A 14,866-nucleotide genomic window follows, 5' to 3' on the forward strand; every position below is an offset into this window, starting at 1 on the left:
ATGCTGGGACAGCACAACAGCCTCTGTGAGGGAACACTGCATTGGGTAACCATACAAATAGTTTCAAGTTACATGCTGTAAGCAATAGTTTCTAACTAGATTTTTATATTTCGACATTTAGATTTGGGTTCTTCATCACATTAGCTAGTGTTGTGGGTGTCTGCTAATGCATTTACATGCAGTTGCTAAGGCGTTTCTAGGCAATTGCTATGTGGTTGCTACGGTTTTCTAAGTGGTTGGGTACCCAAGTCTCTAAAATGTGGTCCCTTGATATGTCTCATGTCTCCTCAACAATCTATGATATTTTATGGCCAGTAATAAAACAAAACTCAACAAGCTGCACAATTTCAGATATTACTATAGGTTTGTTGTCACAATAAAAAAAACTTAAAGGGATAGTTCACCCCAATAAAAGTTCTGTCATAATTTACTCAACCACAGGTCGTTCCAAACCTGTATACATGTCTTTGTTCTGCTGAACACAAAGGAAGATATTTGGAAGAATGCCAGTAACCAAACAGATCTCATCCCCCATTTACTGCCATAGCAGAGAAAATAAATACTATGGGAGTCAATGGGGATGAGATCTGTTTGGTTACTGACATTCTTCCAAATAGCCTCCTTTGTGTTTAGCAAAACAAAGAAATGTATACAGGTTATCACTTTAAGTATTCTTGCCTTAGCAGTTACCGCTAAATACAAAGTTCTGCATCCTATCAAACACTAAACTCGAATTTGTTAATTTATTCACAACTTCAAAACCCTCCTGAGAAAACATAGCGTGATAAAGGAAAAATCATAAAAACAGCTTGCACAAACAACGGCTTCGGTGCACTAATTAATTAATGTTGAGGTAAACAAATGAAAAGACCTTATCAGCATGAACACATATGGCCCCACTGAAACTAAGGAGCCAGATTAGCCTGACCAACCGAGCATGAAATGATGCTCGAGCACTTACTTGCAGTCTCCAGGCACCAAACAGCCCCCGTGAATGAGATTACAGCCCTGCTTGCAGATTGCTGAGGGAGGGCAGAGAGCAAGAGAGAGAGAGAGAGAGAGAGAGAGAGAGAGAGAGAGACAGAGGTCAGTCTTGTTTGTTTGTGTTGCCTTACAAGTGTGACAAGATAAATTCACGCTTCTCACTGTGACAGAAGACAACTTTATGGCCCAAACCCACACACAGACATTTGCCCCTGGTATCCACCCCCAGTTCCACCCACTTACTCGTACCCTTGCTCTCTAGAATAGCAGCTGGTGATTTAGTGCCTTTTAGGTGATATATACACACACACACACAGACAATGTTGGCACAGAGGTCTCTAGGTTGTTTATAACGCACGTCCGCAGCAGTTATAGACACCAAAACCCCACCATCACTTAAATTAATTGAGCTAATGGAAAGTGTGACTCCAGGAGGCTAGAGGTGTTGTTTACAACCCAATCTCACCTCTACGCAAAGGACCAAAGATCACGGGACTGTGAAAAGACTGATAGCAGCAGGTCCCTTTACAAGGTGGTAGAGTGCAAGAATGAACAGGATTCCTCTCTCTATGTGAATTTTTTATGCAAGTGCATTTCAGGCAGTTCCCTGGGACTCAATGCCTGGTGTTTTTAGCACTATGCTCTACTAAGATAGAGAAAACGAAATACGCTTGTAGGCATTAGCCCATTGGCGAATTTGATTCTAAAGTGATTTAAATTATATTAGCAAGGACAGCACATCAGCATTGATGCGCAACATCACTTACCTGTCCTGCATTGCTCTCCCATCCAGCCTTCTAGACACACAATATTCCCGGATGGATCGCAGCGGAAGTGGCCGAAGTAATCGTCGCGTGGCCGGCAAAGCTGGTTGCACTGACTGCCGTAGTAATTCTCGTCACACTTGACCCGGATGCGGTATTCGATGTGGGCCGTGGTACCAGGGTGCCGGATGGACTGCCACTGGTCTCCAGGGTTCACCATGCTGGCATGTATGGCACGTTCGATCAAATTCTCCTCACCTGTTTGGAAAAATAATACATGCCGTTGAGTTAAAATTCTTAGTCAAGTCAATAACTGAACAACAGCGGTACCCATTTACTTCTATTGTATGGACACAAAACCAATGCAAATCAATGGGTAATGCCACTGTTTGGTAATCAATATTCTTCAAAATATCTTATTTGTGTTCTGCAGAAGAAAGACATACAGGTTTGAAATGAGAAGAGGGTGAGAAAATGTTAAATTAATTTTCATATTTGGGTGAATTTTCCCTTTAAAGTAATGAACTTGGGCCAGATTGTTAGCGGTGAAAAAATGATATCCCAAAGGCTTCTTGAGGCGAGACGTTGCTTTCTATAAGCTAAGACTTACAAACCAAATAGCTCAAGGTTAAAAATACAATAATAAGCAATTTGCACAAGCAAGCAACACTTACTTTATCTTCAAAAAATGAACAAATCCAGTTCTTACAGTAAAAATGTCAGATCAGAGAGACGATTGTAAGTTTCACTGCTGTTACTAGGGAGATTTAGGCAAGAAGAAGCTATTGGTCTCCGTATCTAACAAATTTCATTTTGGATTTGGATCCCATCCTATCCCAGATTACCAGGCCACAAACCCTCAACAAATGTCCCTCCTGCTAGCAAGAGAGCGGTCACTTTAACAGCTCCATTTTCCCAAGCTTTCCCAGCCCTCTGCAAAGAAAGCAATCTTTATCGCAATGGGATCGGAGATGGCAAACAATCACGGTGGAAACGGGGGGCCTGCGATTTCCTCTGTCCTGACGCGTCGAGCGTCCAAGTCTCTCACACAAGCAGAGCACATACACACGCCTTCCTCTCCGTCCTCTGACAATGTGGACCGAATTAAGCAACAAAAACAGAAATAGCCCTGGCGCTTCCAGATAAAGAACAATGGAGCAAGCTTTGCCGGGCCTTTCTGCCCAATATCTAAACACCGGGCAGTCAAGAGCCCTTCCTGCAGAGTAAACACAATGCTACAGGACCTTTCCTGGGGATTGCGGGGTCCTGCAATGCACACGTACACATACCATCGGTAAAGCATGCAAGGTTATTGATAATGTTTGGTCTGTCTGTTCTCTTAATGAGTCGCAAACAACGGCCCAAAGCTTGGAACATATTGGAACAAACAGAAGTTCAACAAGGGAAAGACATGACGCAGTGCAGAGTAAACTTTAAGTGAAAAGCAAAACAGTTAGAGTCATATATTTTGCTCTTGGGTGTCTGACTGACAGCAGGAGCGGCGTGGAGACGTGTCCGGTTTAAGAAAAGAGGTGCAGCAGCTTTGAGTGTTCACACACTGCATACTAAATGAAAAGCATCAAATAGAACTAGAAAGAGGATGATGTACAGACAGGTGTTCTTTGCCAAGCGTGGCAGGAGTACAGACTGCAGATAGTCACATCAGACAGACCTTGGCAGCGTTCTCGCTCTATGACAAGATCATTAATGTCTGGCACACCTCTCTGGAATGGGACTGAGTGATAAATGAAGCCACTGTTTCGAACAGAGCCTTGCCAAACCACTGAGAGCGAATCAATTGGGACTTTTGTCAATGACCATTTCTATTGTTGTTTTTGAAATCTGAAAATATATATAATACAGTAAGCTTAAGCTAATATAGAGCAAGCAACTTTAAAGTTGGCATGAAGCAGAAGTTTCGATGATCTTGAACGGCATTTGGAATTGGAAAAAATGTACGTTGGACTTTATTACGTCATTTGGGAATTGATTGAACTACTGGAAGTCTGGAATCGTTGGAACTGCCTGACCATTAGACAGTCAACAGTCCAACCCTCACGCCAAAACGAGTCATGAAGAAAAAAGATGTTGTCGCGACAACGTAATATCTAACAAGGTAAAACAGGCCCCAAGTCACTCAAAAAGCACTCTTGACAGGCAACCTCTATAGACAAGAGCTTTACAAGGCGCTTGGCTTACTGCGGTCAGTCAAGCAAGCGTCCCCTTGGCCATTGTTTCAAGCTCAAGTGTACGCTAAAGCGAAAACGAAAAACAGGACGTAATGACTTCAAGCGGAATGAGAGGCGTGTGTTTGCATTAGGAGTTTTATAGACGCTGGGATATACAGTTATTCCACCGATCACATCCGCAGATCAAAAGCTCTAGGTCTCTAATAGTTTGCCAGCGTTCACCTTTCTTTCACATACGTAAAATTCCTCCTCCTGACCCCTCTATACCGACAATTCTTAAAACCAGACAAAGGCGCCGGGGGAAAACAGGATACAGCTGCGGAATTATGGTACCCATGTTGATTCCCTAAGATCCTAGTGTGCTGAAACCTCAAAGGAAGCTCCCCCTAAAACCAGAAGTTGGTGAATTACAGTTTCAGCTATTACATTTAAGAGGCTTCACTCAGTTTGAAGAGTGAAAAGTTAAATACATTGAATGGCAACCACAGGAACAGAATGAACCAACAATTATTGAAGTTCTGATCGCTTAAAGAGCTAAACAAGACTTACACCCCGAAGTATGGTTCCGTAAAATTAAATACTGACAATTTCGCTGACAACGTGGCGTTTTCTGTAATTGCATGAATGACTTTGATGTTTCAGATGAGGGCTTATTAAAAAATCTTGGTAGACACACATGCATAAGCACGCACACTAAAGCACAAGACACAAGAGCGTACTTGTTTTAGCGTTGAGCCTTAAAATACATGTTTGTGTGAAGTTCCTTATAAGCACTCTTAAGAATTCTCTGGAAGCACAGGTATGAATTCCTGTGTGGGATAGCAACAACTAATATACCTGTCAGACATTAATTAGCTACCGTTCAGTTTGGTGACAAATATCCACTGGCAATCACGCCTCCAACCCTATATATCAGCAGGCACATAAGAACTGACAATGCCCAATAAAATGCCCATGCCCAATAAAACACACAGAGCAGAATATAAACTCCTGACACCCTGATTAATTCAACCCCCCTCCTAAACGTATGACACGTCAGCAGACTAGCATTAACACTTTCATCTCAAACTCTGTACCGTGAAGTCATCCCCATGAGGCTCTGAAACTAAAACTACAGTGCTCAGTGCCCATCATGAGCATTAAACCCAACCCAGAGACGCTACAGCAGCCTACAGCAATGAATCATCTGTGACATAATGTGTAATATACTCACTGTTCTGATTGGTGGTGTTGTCCCAGTCCCAGGCTTCCAAGATGAGTGTGTATGAACGCTATAGGGGAGAAAAAAAGAGATAATATTCTGAGACTTATAGAGGACACATAGAGAGCAAAAAATATGACATATTGGGGATCTCACAAAATAAAGGTTTTGGCAAAAATCGGGATATAAAAAACTATGATGATAATCATGATGATGATGAACTATGATGTTAATTCAACAATCTCTCTCTCTCTCTCTCTCTCTCTCTCTCTCGTCCCTACATTCATGTACAGTGACCAGACCACAAATACAGAATATACACACAATAAGCAAAATTAAAGATTTTGAAATTTGACCAATAACATTATTTGCTAGACATTTCAATAGATATTGTTATTTTATTGTGTACCGTAATAACTGTGTAATGAAAATCTGATATCATGACCTGACTTTTGGGCGATTGCTGTTGCTAGGATGTTTTGGGTTGTTGCTTAATGGCCGAATTTGAAAGATCACATTCCAAGTCCATTCAGATCAAATACAGTCGGTGTACATTCACTTTACAAAGTTAATGAAAGCTGCAAAATGTTTTATCATTTATGTCTTAAACACAAACAGTGTTGAACAAAACAATATTGTTTGGATAAAAGCAAAAAATTTAAAGGGGGGATTTAATACTGTTTCATGCATTCTGACTTCTACACAATGTTAAACGTGTTGGCTTCTCGAGTTAGACGTATTACATCGTATTTCTGTGCTCGATACACTCCCCCAAGGTTTGTACAGGTTTCTGAAAGTTTTTTTCGAACATGATAAACCATTACGTAACAACCTTTCTTAGTCACTTAGTGGGCAATTCTCCCAGAAAAGCATGCCCAAGGCAAGGCGAAAGAATTAGCCAAGGCAAAAGAAATAGCCCGCCCACGTGTCAACCGATGAGCGATAGGAAGACCCGCTTACCCTCAAGATCGGCTGCACTGTGGGCCTGCAGCTGCAACTCGTTACTCTTGCGATAGTCAGAGAAGTTGAGGTGTGCTTGTTTGTTCACAGCATTTCAGTGATGGATGTTATATATACGGTGGATATAACGCTGGATTTGCAGATCGTTTGAAACTGATAGATGGAGCGGTCCCAGTGCTAAAAGATACCGGACATGAACCATATGCGGTAAGTGAAACTGAGTCATATGTCGGTGTTTTGTTGGCAATGGGTGCGCACATGCTTTAGTTCCGCCCTCCCCCCACACGCGTCGTATGTTTTCGGAAATAATCGTACAGCTGTATTAGGGCTGCTCGATTATGACAAAAATCATAATAATGATTATTTTGGCCAATATTGAGATCCCGATTATTTAACATGATTACTCACTAAGTTTTAAAACAACATAGAAAAATATAAAAACTTGGCTTTTAAACTGTGAATTCAACTGAAAAATAAATGTAAAGACATAGCACAGCTGAACAACTGTAAAGGAAGGGGGTGTGCTGTGGATTTATACTACGAGAAAAGAGAGGATCCTTGCAAAATGGAATGTGGCACAATAATAGTTTTACATCGATTATTTTGTTTTTGTAATTGTTGAAGGCCAAAATTGACGATTACAATTATTTACGATTAATTGCACAGCTCTAAGCTGTATCCGTCTTTTATAAATGTGATCAAACTAAAGATTCTACAGATTTTTGAAGGATACGATACTATTCTGTAAGTACTCAAGATTAACATGAGATATGCAGAAACTGTCTTGAGTTACGGCCACTTTAATGCAAAATAAATAAATGTAAAATGGCAAAGAGGCTTCAGAGTCCTCTCTCTCAAGACAGCAGGGTTTACAAGAGCTGAGTTAAGAGTGCTTTCTCACCTGACTCATTTAGTACGGTTGAATCACACAAGAGTTCGTTTTTCTTCTTGGTGCGGTTCGTTTGGGCAGGTGTGAATGCAGCAATCGCACTCGAGTGTGCACCAAAAGCGGACCAAATAAGCGTACCGAGACCTCTTTGAAAAGGTGGTCTCGGTACGCTGTCAAGCGAACCCTGGAGCGGTTCGTTTGTGGTGAGAACGCGAACCGACCTCGAACTTACCAAATGCAAGAAGTACAGGACTTTCTTGACCTAAACCAGCTGCCGTAGTCAGCTGTGCTGTGCATTATGAGATGGAGGACAAGTTGTGTAAACATAGCATATAAAAATAGCATGGCGGCCCGCGGACAAACTTGGGAGTTGTGAGGAGGTGCAGAGCCTCTTAGAAATTTGGTCTAATGACCATACTACGTCACAGCTGTCAAAAACTCACAAGAACAGCGCAATATTTTCATTTTTTAGCAAACAACTCAGGGAAAGGGGGTTTAATAGATCTGTGGAACAGTGCCGGGTTAAGGTAAAGAAACTCCGCCAGCAGTACATCCAAGTGCAGGATGTACAAGTTCCCCTGGTACGATGACCTCGATAATATATTTGGGACAAAACTGGACGTTGATCCGGTGGATGTTGTTGAGATCGCCATCGCCGCTAACAATGATGCGACTGATGCTAGCACAGTTGACCGGGCTAACGTTTCCACATCTGACACGCGATGTTGACGGTGAGTTTATTTAGTTTGAAAAAGCAGTTTAGGAAATACGTTCTCGCCAACGAGTGATGTGGAGGTTGTCACGTGACTGCATTTTGGTTCGTTTTAACTGGTTCGGACCAAAGCAATCATTATGGTGTGAACAGGAACCAACACCGCTGAAAACTGCTGCAATGTATCATTTTTTTTAATTGGTCCGGACCAAATGAACCGAACTAAAGGTGAGAAAGCGCCCTAAATTACAACATGAGATTTTCAGCCACACCTTAGATGATCACCCTAAATTTGGGAACGTTCTTGATACTCCTCTGACATCAGAGACATGATCTACTAAATGTCACTTACAGTTCCTAACTGACCATGGCATTACCATCTTCCATCAAATCAATAAACAGGCCAGTGAAGCAAGGTAACTTCAAATGTTAGAACACAATGTAAGATAAAATGACAAGTAGGGAGAAGGCAGTAAATAATTGAAAGAGAAAAACGTTGACAAGCTGAATTTGATATTGCATCATATGTATGAGCACCAATGCTTAACATGTCATATTGTGTATTATTGTACAGTTAATAAAACACGTTAGACAGAACACACATTTCTATACACATAATCTCCAGAGGTGGAGTGAGAAAGAGGGCGGAGCCAGACAACGTGAACACAGTTCGGGGGGTGGTACCGGGCCGGTCTGGTTTGCTGGATGCAGTCAGGGATTAGAAGCAGCACCATGTCTGTCTGGATGCACTGGGGTGGGTGTGGGGGCCGTTCTACTCTGCTGCAGCCACATATCCATGCAGACATACAACAGATGCGTCTTAAAAAGATGGATTATTTGACATGAACATGGATCATCCCACGACATGCTGCAAGGCTTCTGACCTCTCCTCCCATCCCCCAACACAGGGGGCGGCCACTGTGTTTATGTGTGCGCGAGAGTATTAGTGGGGTCTCGTGGCATCTGTGTGGACGTTCGCTCGTATCTACTTAAAGTGGGTGTGTGCACGCTTATCTGTACATGTGGATTTGGTCCAATGCTCCATCTCTACATGAATGCCGGATTGATCCAGTTGGCTACGCTCCTGCGTATCAGAGACAAGCCATGTAACCAACGGAGAGGTCAGAATGTCACGGTGTGCGTGAAAGACAGAAACACGGCAGTACGGGGACAGTCCTGTTCCCACACACTCGGTCTCTGATTAGGTGGATTATGTGACAGCTGCCCAAAGGGCTAGATGCGGATCAGGACTAGTGGGGGAGGTGACCAGTGAACAAAGACCTCCATCTAAACCCTGTCACAGAGAGTCACCATTAACCTGAGTCTCGTGATGCTCCAAGGACATTCCTCCAGCCACACACATTGTCCCGTTCAGTGCAGACTCTATAACCCCCCCTAAAAACTGCAACAACTGCACACAAACGCACACCCCAGCTCTCATGGAGATGTGCTTTGCAGTGGTAGCAAAGTATAACTCTGCGCTCCTTATCACGGACTACTTTTGCTGATAATGGGGATTATTTATAAAGGGGGCTGTGAACAAGGTCATGCAGGCTGCCTGGCACCAACATATTTGCAGGCGGCTACACGTCACACGCTACCAGTTTAAGTGCACCTCTTTCATGCCCACCAAAGCAATGGCCTTTAATACTAAACTAAAGCAAACCTTTAAGCGATCCCGTATTTGTTTTTGATTGGGTATTATAGGGTTAGTTCACCCAAAATAAAAATTCAGTCATTTATTTACTCTCATGTCATTCGAAACCTGTATATGACTTATCATATATTTTGAGAAATGTCTCAGTGGTTTTGTGTCTATACAATGGAAGTCAATGGGGGCCGATGTAGTTTGGTAACCAACGTTCTTCCAAAAAAATATTTTGTGTTCTACAGAAGAAAGAAAGTCATACAGGTTTAAAATGACATGAAAGTGAGTAAATGATGGAAAAAAACATTCATTTTTAGGTAAACTATCGCTTTAAAGGGATACTTCACCTAAAAATGAAAATTCTGTCATCATTTACACACCTTCGAGGTGTTCCAAATGTGTATAAATTTCTTTGTTCTGATGAACGAGAGAAAGATATTTGGAATAACGCTTATAACCAAACAGATCTCAACCCCCATTGACTCCCACAGTAGGAAAAATTACTTATAATTTTTTTGTTCTGTTGAACACAAAATAAGACATATTGAAGAATGTAGGACAGCTAACAGTTCTGGGGCACTTTTGACTACCATTGTTTTTTCCTACTATGGTAGTCAGTGGGTATTGAGATCTGTTTGGTTTTAAGCATTACTCCAAATATCTTTCTCTGTGTTCATCAGAACAAAACAAATTATACAGATTTGGAACAACTCGAGGCGAGTAAATGAAGACAGAATTTCATTTTTGGGTGAAGTATCCCTTTAAGCCTGTAAACAACCTGTGTGTGTGCGTTTGTACAATTAGGTGGTTGCCTAGCTGGGTGGTGGAGGGAGTCACAGGTGCAGGTTCCCACAGTCAGTGGATGAAGCAGTTTAAAGAGGGGCAGGGCTTAAATTAAAGGGGGCTGTGGTGAGAGAGGCTGAGAATGACCCTGGAGACCTTTCATCAGGCTTCTCATCAGCTTCAAAAGGCTCCCACGCTGCAGGTTTAACTGGCGGCGGGTGCATACACGCAATCTACTGCAACGCTCTGACACATTCACACACTCAATGTGATTGTTACAACCGTTGAATACTAAAACAATATTAACTTTAGTCAAGCGATCACATGACAGGACGATATCACGATCTCCTTGCTAAGAGGGCAAAGTGTTTTCCACCGGCGCTATTGTTGTAGATGTCATGAACAAGTGATGTCCAGTTAAGGACGCCTCACCATGATGAACCATAAAGGTCACTGTGACTGTTAAGTGTGAGGTGAAGCGGTCAAAGAGTTTTCACACGCCTTATCTAAAGCACTTGCCCTTCCTCAAGGATAGTGAGCCACCGAGATGGCAGAGAACTGGAAAACTGAACCTGGTTTATGGAAGAGAGACATGGAGACAGTGTGAATATAGAAAAATAGGTCTCCGTTCCCCTGTGACTTTGGTGAGGGTAGTTCATTGTGTCCTCATTGCTTTTGAGAAAGGAACTGTGAAGAGACACCTGCCCGGAAGATCCTCTCCACACCCTCTCCACCAATCGACATATTACCAGGAGTTCATGTCTGCAGTTGAGCTTGGAGGCAAATGTACAAAAACATGTTTGCGAAAAAGATGTTGAGGAACAGCTAAATTCCAAATAATTTGCATCATAATGAAACACTGCATTCAAACACATGCAAAACTCCGCTCTCAAAGTATCAACACACGACACGTCCCACAATTTCTGCCAAAGACTTTGATTGATAGTCGTCAGGGGACCTGCAGGTCATTTATTCGTTTCACAGCAAGCAACGGCAACATATAATCTCCATTAATCTCATGCGACAATTCGAACCTTTGATTGACAGAGATTTGGGCATAAAAGGGGACAGAGAGGCTGTGAACATCACTGACCACAACCTTCAATTACCACTAGGGCTGCATGATAATTTATTGCGATACCACTAAATCCTATTTAAACCAAGCTGGCGGCGATATGCAATGTGTCGATATTTTTTTTAATGCGTAGCTTGTCCGTGAAGCACGGCTCTGGGATCAGTAGGAAATGCTGTTCGATCTAAAAGCAGTGCGAGTTTGAGTCGCTTATAATGTGCATTTGATAAAGCAACACCCGTCAAACATGATCATTATAAATATACTTTATTATCATAAAAATACCTGATGAGGCTTGAGTAACAGTGATAAAAAGATGTCCATAGACATTTGCTATATTCTTGAAGTGTCTTCTGCAGTGCATATTTGGAGTTTCCGCACGAGAGCGCCCTCTGGCTTTCGGATGCAGCAGCATTTTCCCGTACTTCACTCAAAAGCTGTGCATAAATCACGTGATATTTATCGTCGGTTTATCGTGACAGCCCTAATTACCACAAAATGTGAGACACCACCAGGTCAATTACAAACCACTGAATGGCTGTTTTGTTTATCAGTCTGGAAGATGGGACGGTTTCCTGTTCATTCCTGTTAGTTTAAGAGCCAAGTAGGGCTGCAACAACTAATCGATAAAATCGATAATAATCGATAATGAAATTCGTTGTCAACGAATTTCATTATCGATTAGTTGGTCTGTGACGTCACTTGCGAGCTGCGCAGTTACAAATCAAGCGCGTCTTCTTCCATTTTAAAATTACCGTTTTAGATGTGTCTCTCCGTGCAGCATGAGCTGCGCAGTTTTAAATGTCAGACGTTGTTCTCCGTGGATGCGTCTCTTCGTGCAGCGAGAGGTGCGCAGTTTGAAAGTCACACGTGTCTCTCCGTGCAGCGCGAGATACGCGGTTTTAAAGTCACACGTGTCTCTCCGTGCAGCGCGAGGTACGCAGTTTTAAAGTCAGACGTGTCTCTCGGTGCATGCGTCTCTCCGTGCAGCACGAGGTGCGCAGTTTGAAAGTCACACGTGTCTCTCCGTGCAGCGCGAGGTACGCAGTTTTAAAGTCAGACGTGTCTTTCTATGGATGCGTCTCCGTGCGGCACAAGTTGCGCAGTTTTAAAGTCAGACGTGTCTCTCGGTGCATGCGTCTCTCCGTGCAGCACGAGGTGCGCAGTTTGAAAGTCACACATGTCTCTCCGTGCAGCGCGAGGTACGCAGTTTTAAAGTCAGACGTGTCTCTCCGTGGATGCGTCTCCGTGCAGCACAAGTTGCGCAGTTTTAAAGTAAGACGTGTCTCTTGGTGCATGCGTCTCTCCGTGCAGCGCGAGGTACGCAGTTATAAAGTCACACTTGTCTCTCCGTGCAGCGCGAGGTACGCAGTTTTAAAGTCAGACGTGTCTCTCCGTGGATGCATCTCCGTGTGGCACAAGTTGCGCAGTTTTAAAGTCAGACGTGTCTCTCGGTGCATGCGTCTCTCCGTGCAGCGAGAGGTGCGCAGTTTGAAAGTCACACGTGTCTCTGTGCAGCGCGAGGTACGCAGTTTTAAAGTCAGACGTGTCTCTCCGTGCGGCACATGTTGAGCAGTTTTAAAGTCAGACGTGTCTCTCGGTGCGTGCGTCTCTCCGTGCAGCGCAAGGTGCGCAGTTTTAAAGTCCGACGTGTTCTGCATGCATCTCTTCAAGCTGCGCAGTTTTAAAGTTTTTAAAGGGGAGAGTTGTTTTAAATGACAAAATTAAAGATTATATTAATAAAACCCAATTTGTGGCGTTTGCACTTTGCAAAGTACATAATAGGCTAAATACCCTGATTTGGGGGTTTATTTAGTTCAGAGGTGGGTAACGAAGTACATTTACTTGAGTACTGTACTTAAGTATACTTTTTGAGTATTTATACTTAAGTATTGCTTTTACTTTTTACTGTACTTCACTACATTTGAATGACAAATATCTCACTTTTCATGGCACAAAAAAATTATTTCCTTGGGTTGACCCTCCCCTCGCTCCCACAATTGGGAGAGACTATTGTCAGTTGCTTCTAATATGACACACATGAATCAACTCACCAGGTGTGTTAATTATGGAGACATTCACAACATTTTGGGAGAAGGCTAATGAGTTCAGTTGTGTATACTTTTCCTATATCTGATTTACTTATTATAAGCAAAAGATGTAATTACATTTATCCGATTAATCGAAAAAATAATCGGCCAACTAATCGATTATCAAAATAATCGTTAGTTGCAGCCCTAGAGCCAAGTGTCTTCAAAAATTTGCAACACACACAAAAAAAATATATATGTTTGGAATGACTCGATTACTTAAATGTGACGTTGAAATTGAATTCAAATCATAATATTAATTCCTCAATTAACTAGATGGAGGTCAAATGGCAACAAACGCATCCAGCTTTGAACTGCCAGAAATGATAAATATGATGATGATAAATGATGATGAATCAAAAAGCCAATGGGCAATTCCATGCAAATGTCAACCTTGTGAGGACTCTCTTAACAATTTTCAAATCTTTTTTTATTTTTTTTTATTTTGCAAAGTCAGATAAGTCCTGCTTTCAGCATTGTCACACCCATAACTGTACATATTCCTCATAAATGGGCACATGAAATATTAAAATATAATAACTGTTTTATGAACGAGTCATCCCTTCTCCATATGTTGGTATTATTGCTTCTGGTTTATGCATTTTAATTTACAGAAATCGCACAAAGTATGTCATCTCTCAAAAACTATGTTCGCTTTTGTCACATCCATAACACATGTTTATTTCTCATTTAGAATAGAAAACTTGCGCATAGATTGATATTCTTCTGGTGTTCAGACTCTATCAACAGGTTTTGTCAAATATAAACATATGGTTCAATATACTGATAACAAATACGTTCTCAGAGTGTATGCGTCACATCCACAATGCAAAATGTCACATCCATAACACTGAAATTTCCCCAATAAAAGAACACATGCCATTCCATCGTGTACATCTACGCATTATGACAATCGAACCACAGTACAAATTCAGCCGCTGTGTTCTCCCCCAGGGTCCCTTAGCATAGGTCTGATCACAAATGAGAGCATTTTGTTCTCACCGGTGCTCTAGGCGATCAACAGTGTGATGTCAACCACCCAACCCAACGTGACAAGGTCATGTTTGTGTCAACAGAGTCTAGACTTGGTAGACATAGGCTGTGGATTGTAGGGGGCGTTTGCAAGGTCCAGTCACCTCGTATCACACCCTCGGTGGTGGGAAGAAAAGGTTGAAAAGGCAGCTCTGTAATCAATCACTCACAAGAGAAAGGTGTCCTCTACTCTATTATCAATACATAGAGGTCTGACCATCCTGCCGACAGGGGGTGACCAGGTCATTTCATCTGTGCTCTTTGTCTTTTTCTCTTTCTTTGACTGTCAGTCCTGCATCGATCTTAAATTCTACACATTCCACAAATCCATTTTTTGTTGCAAGTGTCTGCTTTCTCACAAAAACAACAGCTCTCTGAAGACGATGACCTCGAGCATGCAGTCCAATTAGGTAAACCAAAGGACAGAGCAAAGAGTGCTCCTCAGACCATGGTAATGACAGGGGGCCGGGGTGGGAAGGGGACCAGGGCGCTTCAAAGAAAATGGCTAGCAAAATAGCTGGGCGAGACTCTATGAGAACCTG

At 42.3% G+C, this 14,866-nt stretch overlaps 1 protein-coding gene across 2 annotated transcripts in view; it reads right to left on the reverse strand.

Moving 5' to 3' along the window:
- Positions 1–14,866, reverse strand: part of jag2b (jagged canonical Notch ligand 2b) — a 47,536-nt gene that overhangs the window by 19,055 nt on the left and 13,615 nt on the right. For both annotated transcript variants that reach the window (XM_057352801.1, XM_057352800.1), the window contains exons 3-5: positions 5,151–5,208; positions 1,752–2,006; positions 962–1,022 (exon numbers count right to left, since the gene is read on the reverse strand). In XM_057352801.1, coding sequence (XP_057208784.1) covers positions 962–1,022; positions 1,752–2,006; positions 5,151–5,208 — 374 coding nt within the window. The remainder of the gene's footprint in view (positions 1–961; positions 1,023–1,751; positions 2,007–5,150; positions 5,209–14,866) is intronic.

Source organism: Triplophysa rosa, linkage group LG15 (genome assembly GCF_024868665.1).
Source record: "Triplophysa rosa linkage group LG15, Trosa_1v2, whole genome shotgun sequence".
NCBI classification, from domain to species: Eukaryota; Metazoa; Chordata; class Actinopteri; order Cypriniformes; family Nemacheilidae; genus Triplophysa; species Triplophysa rosa.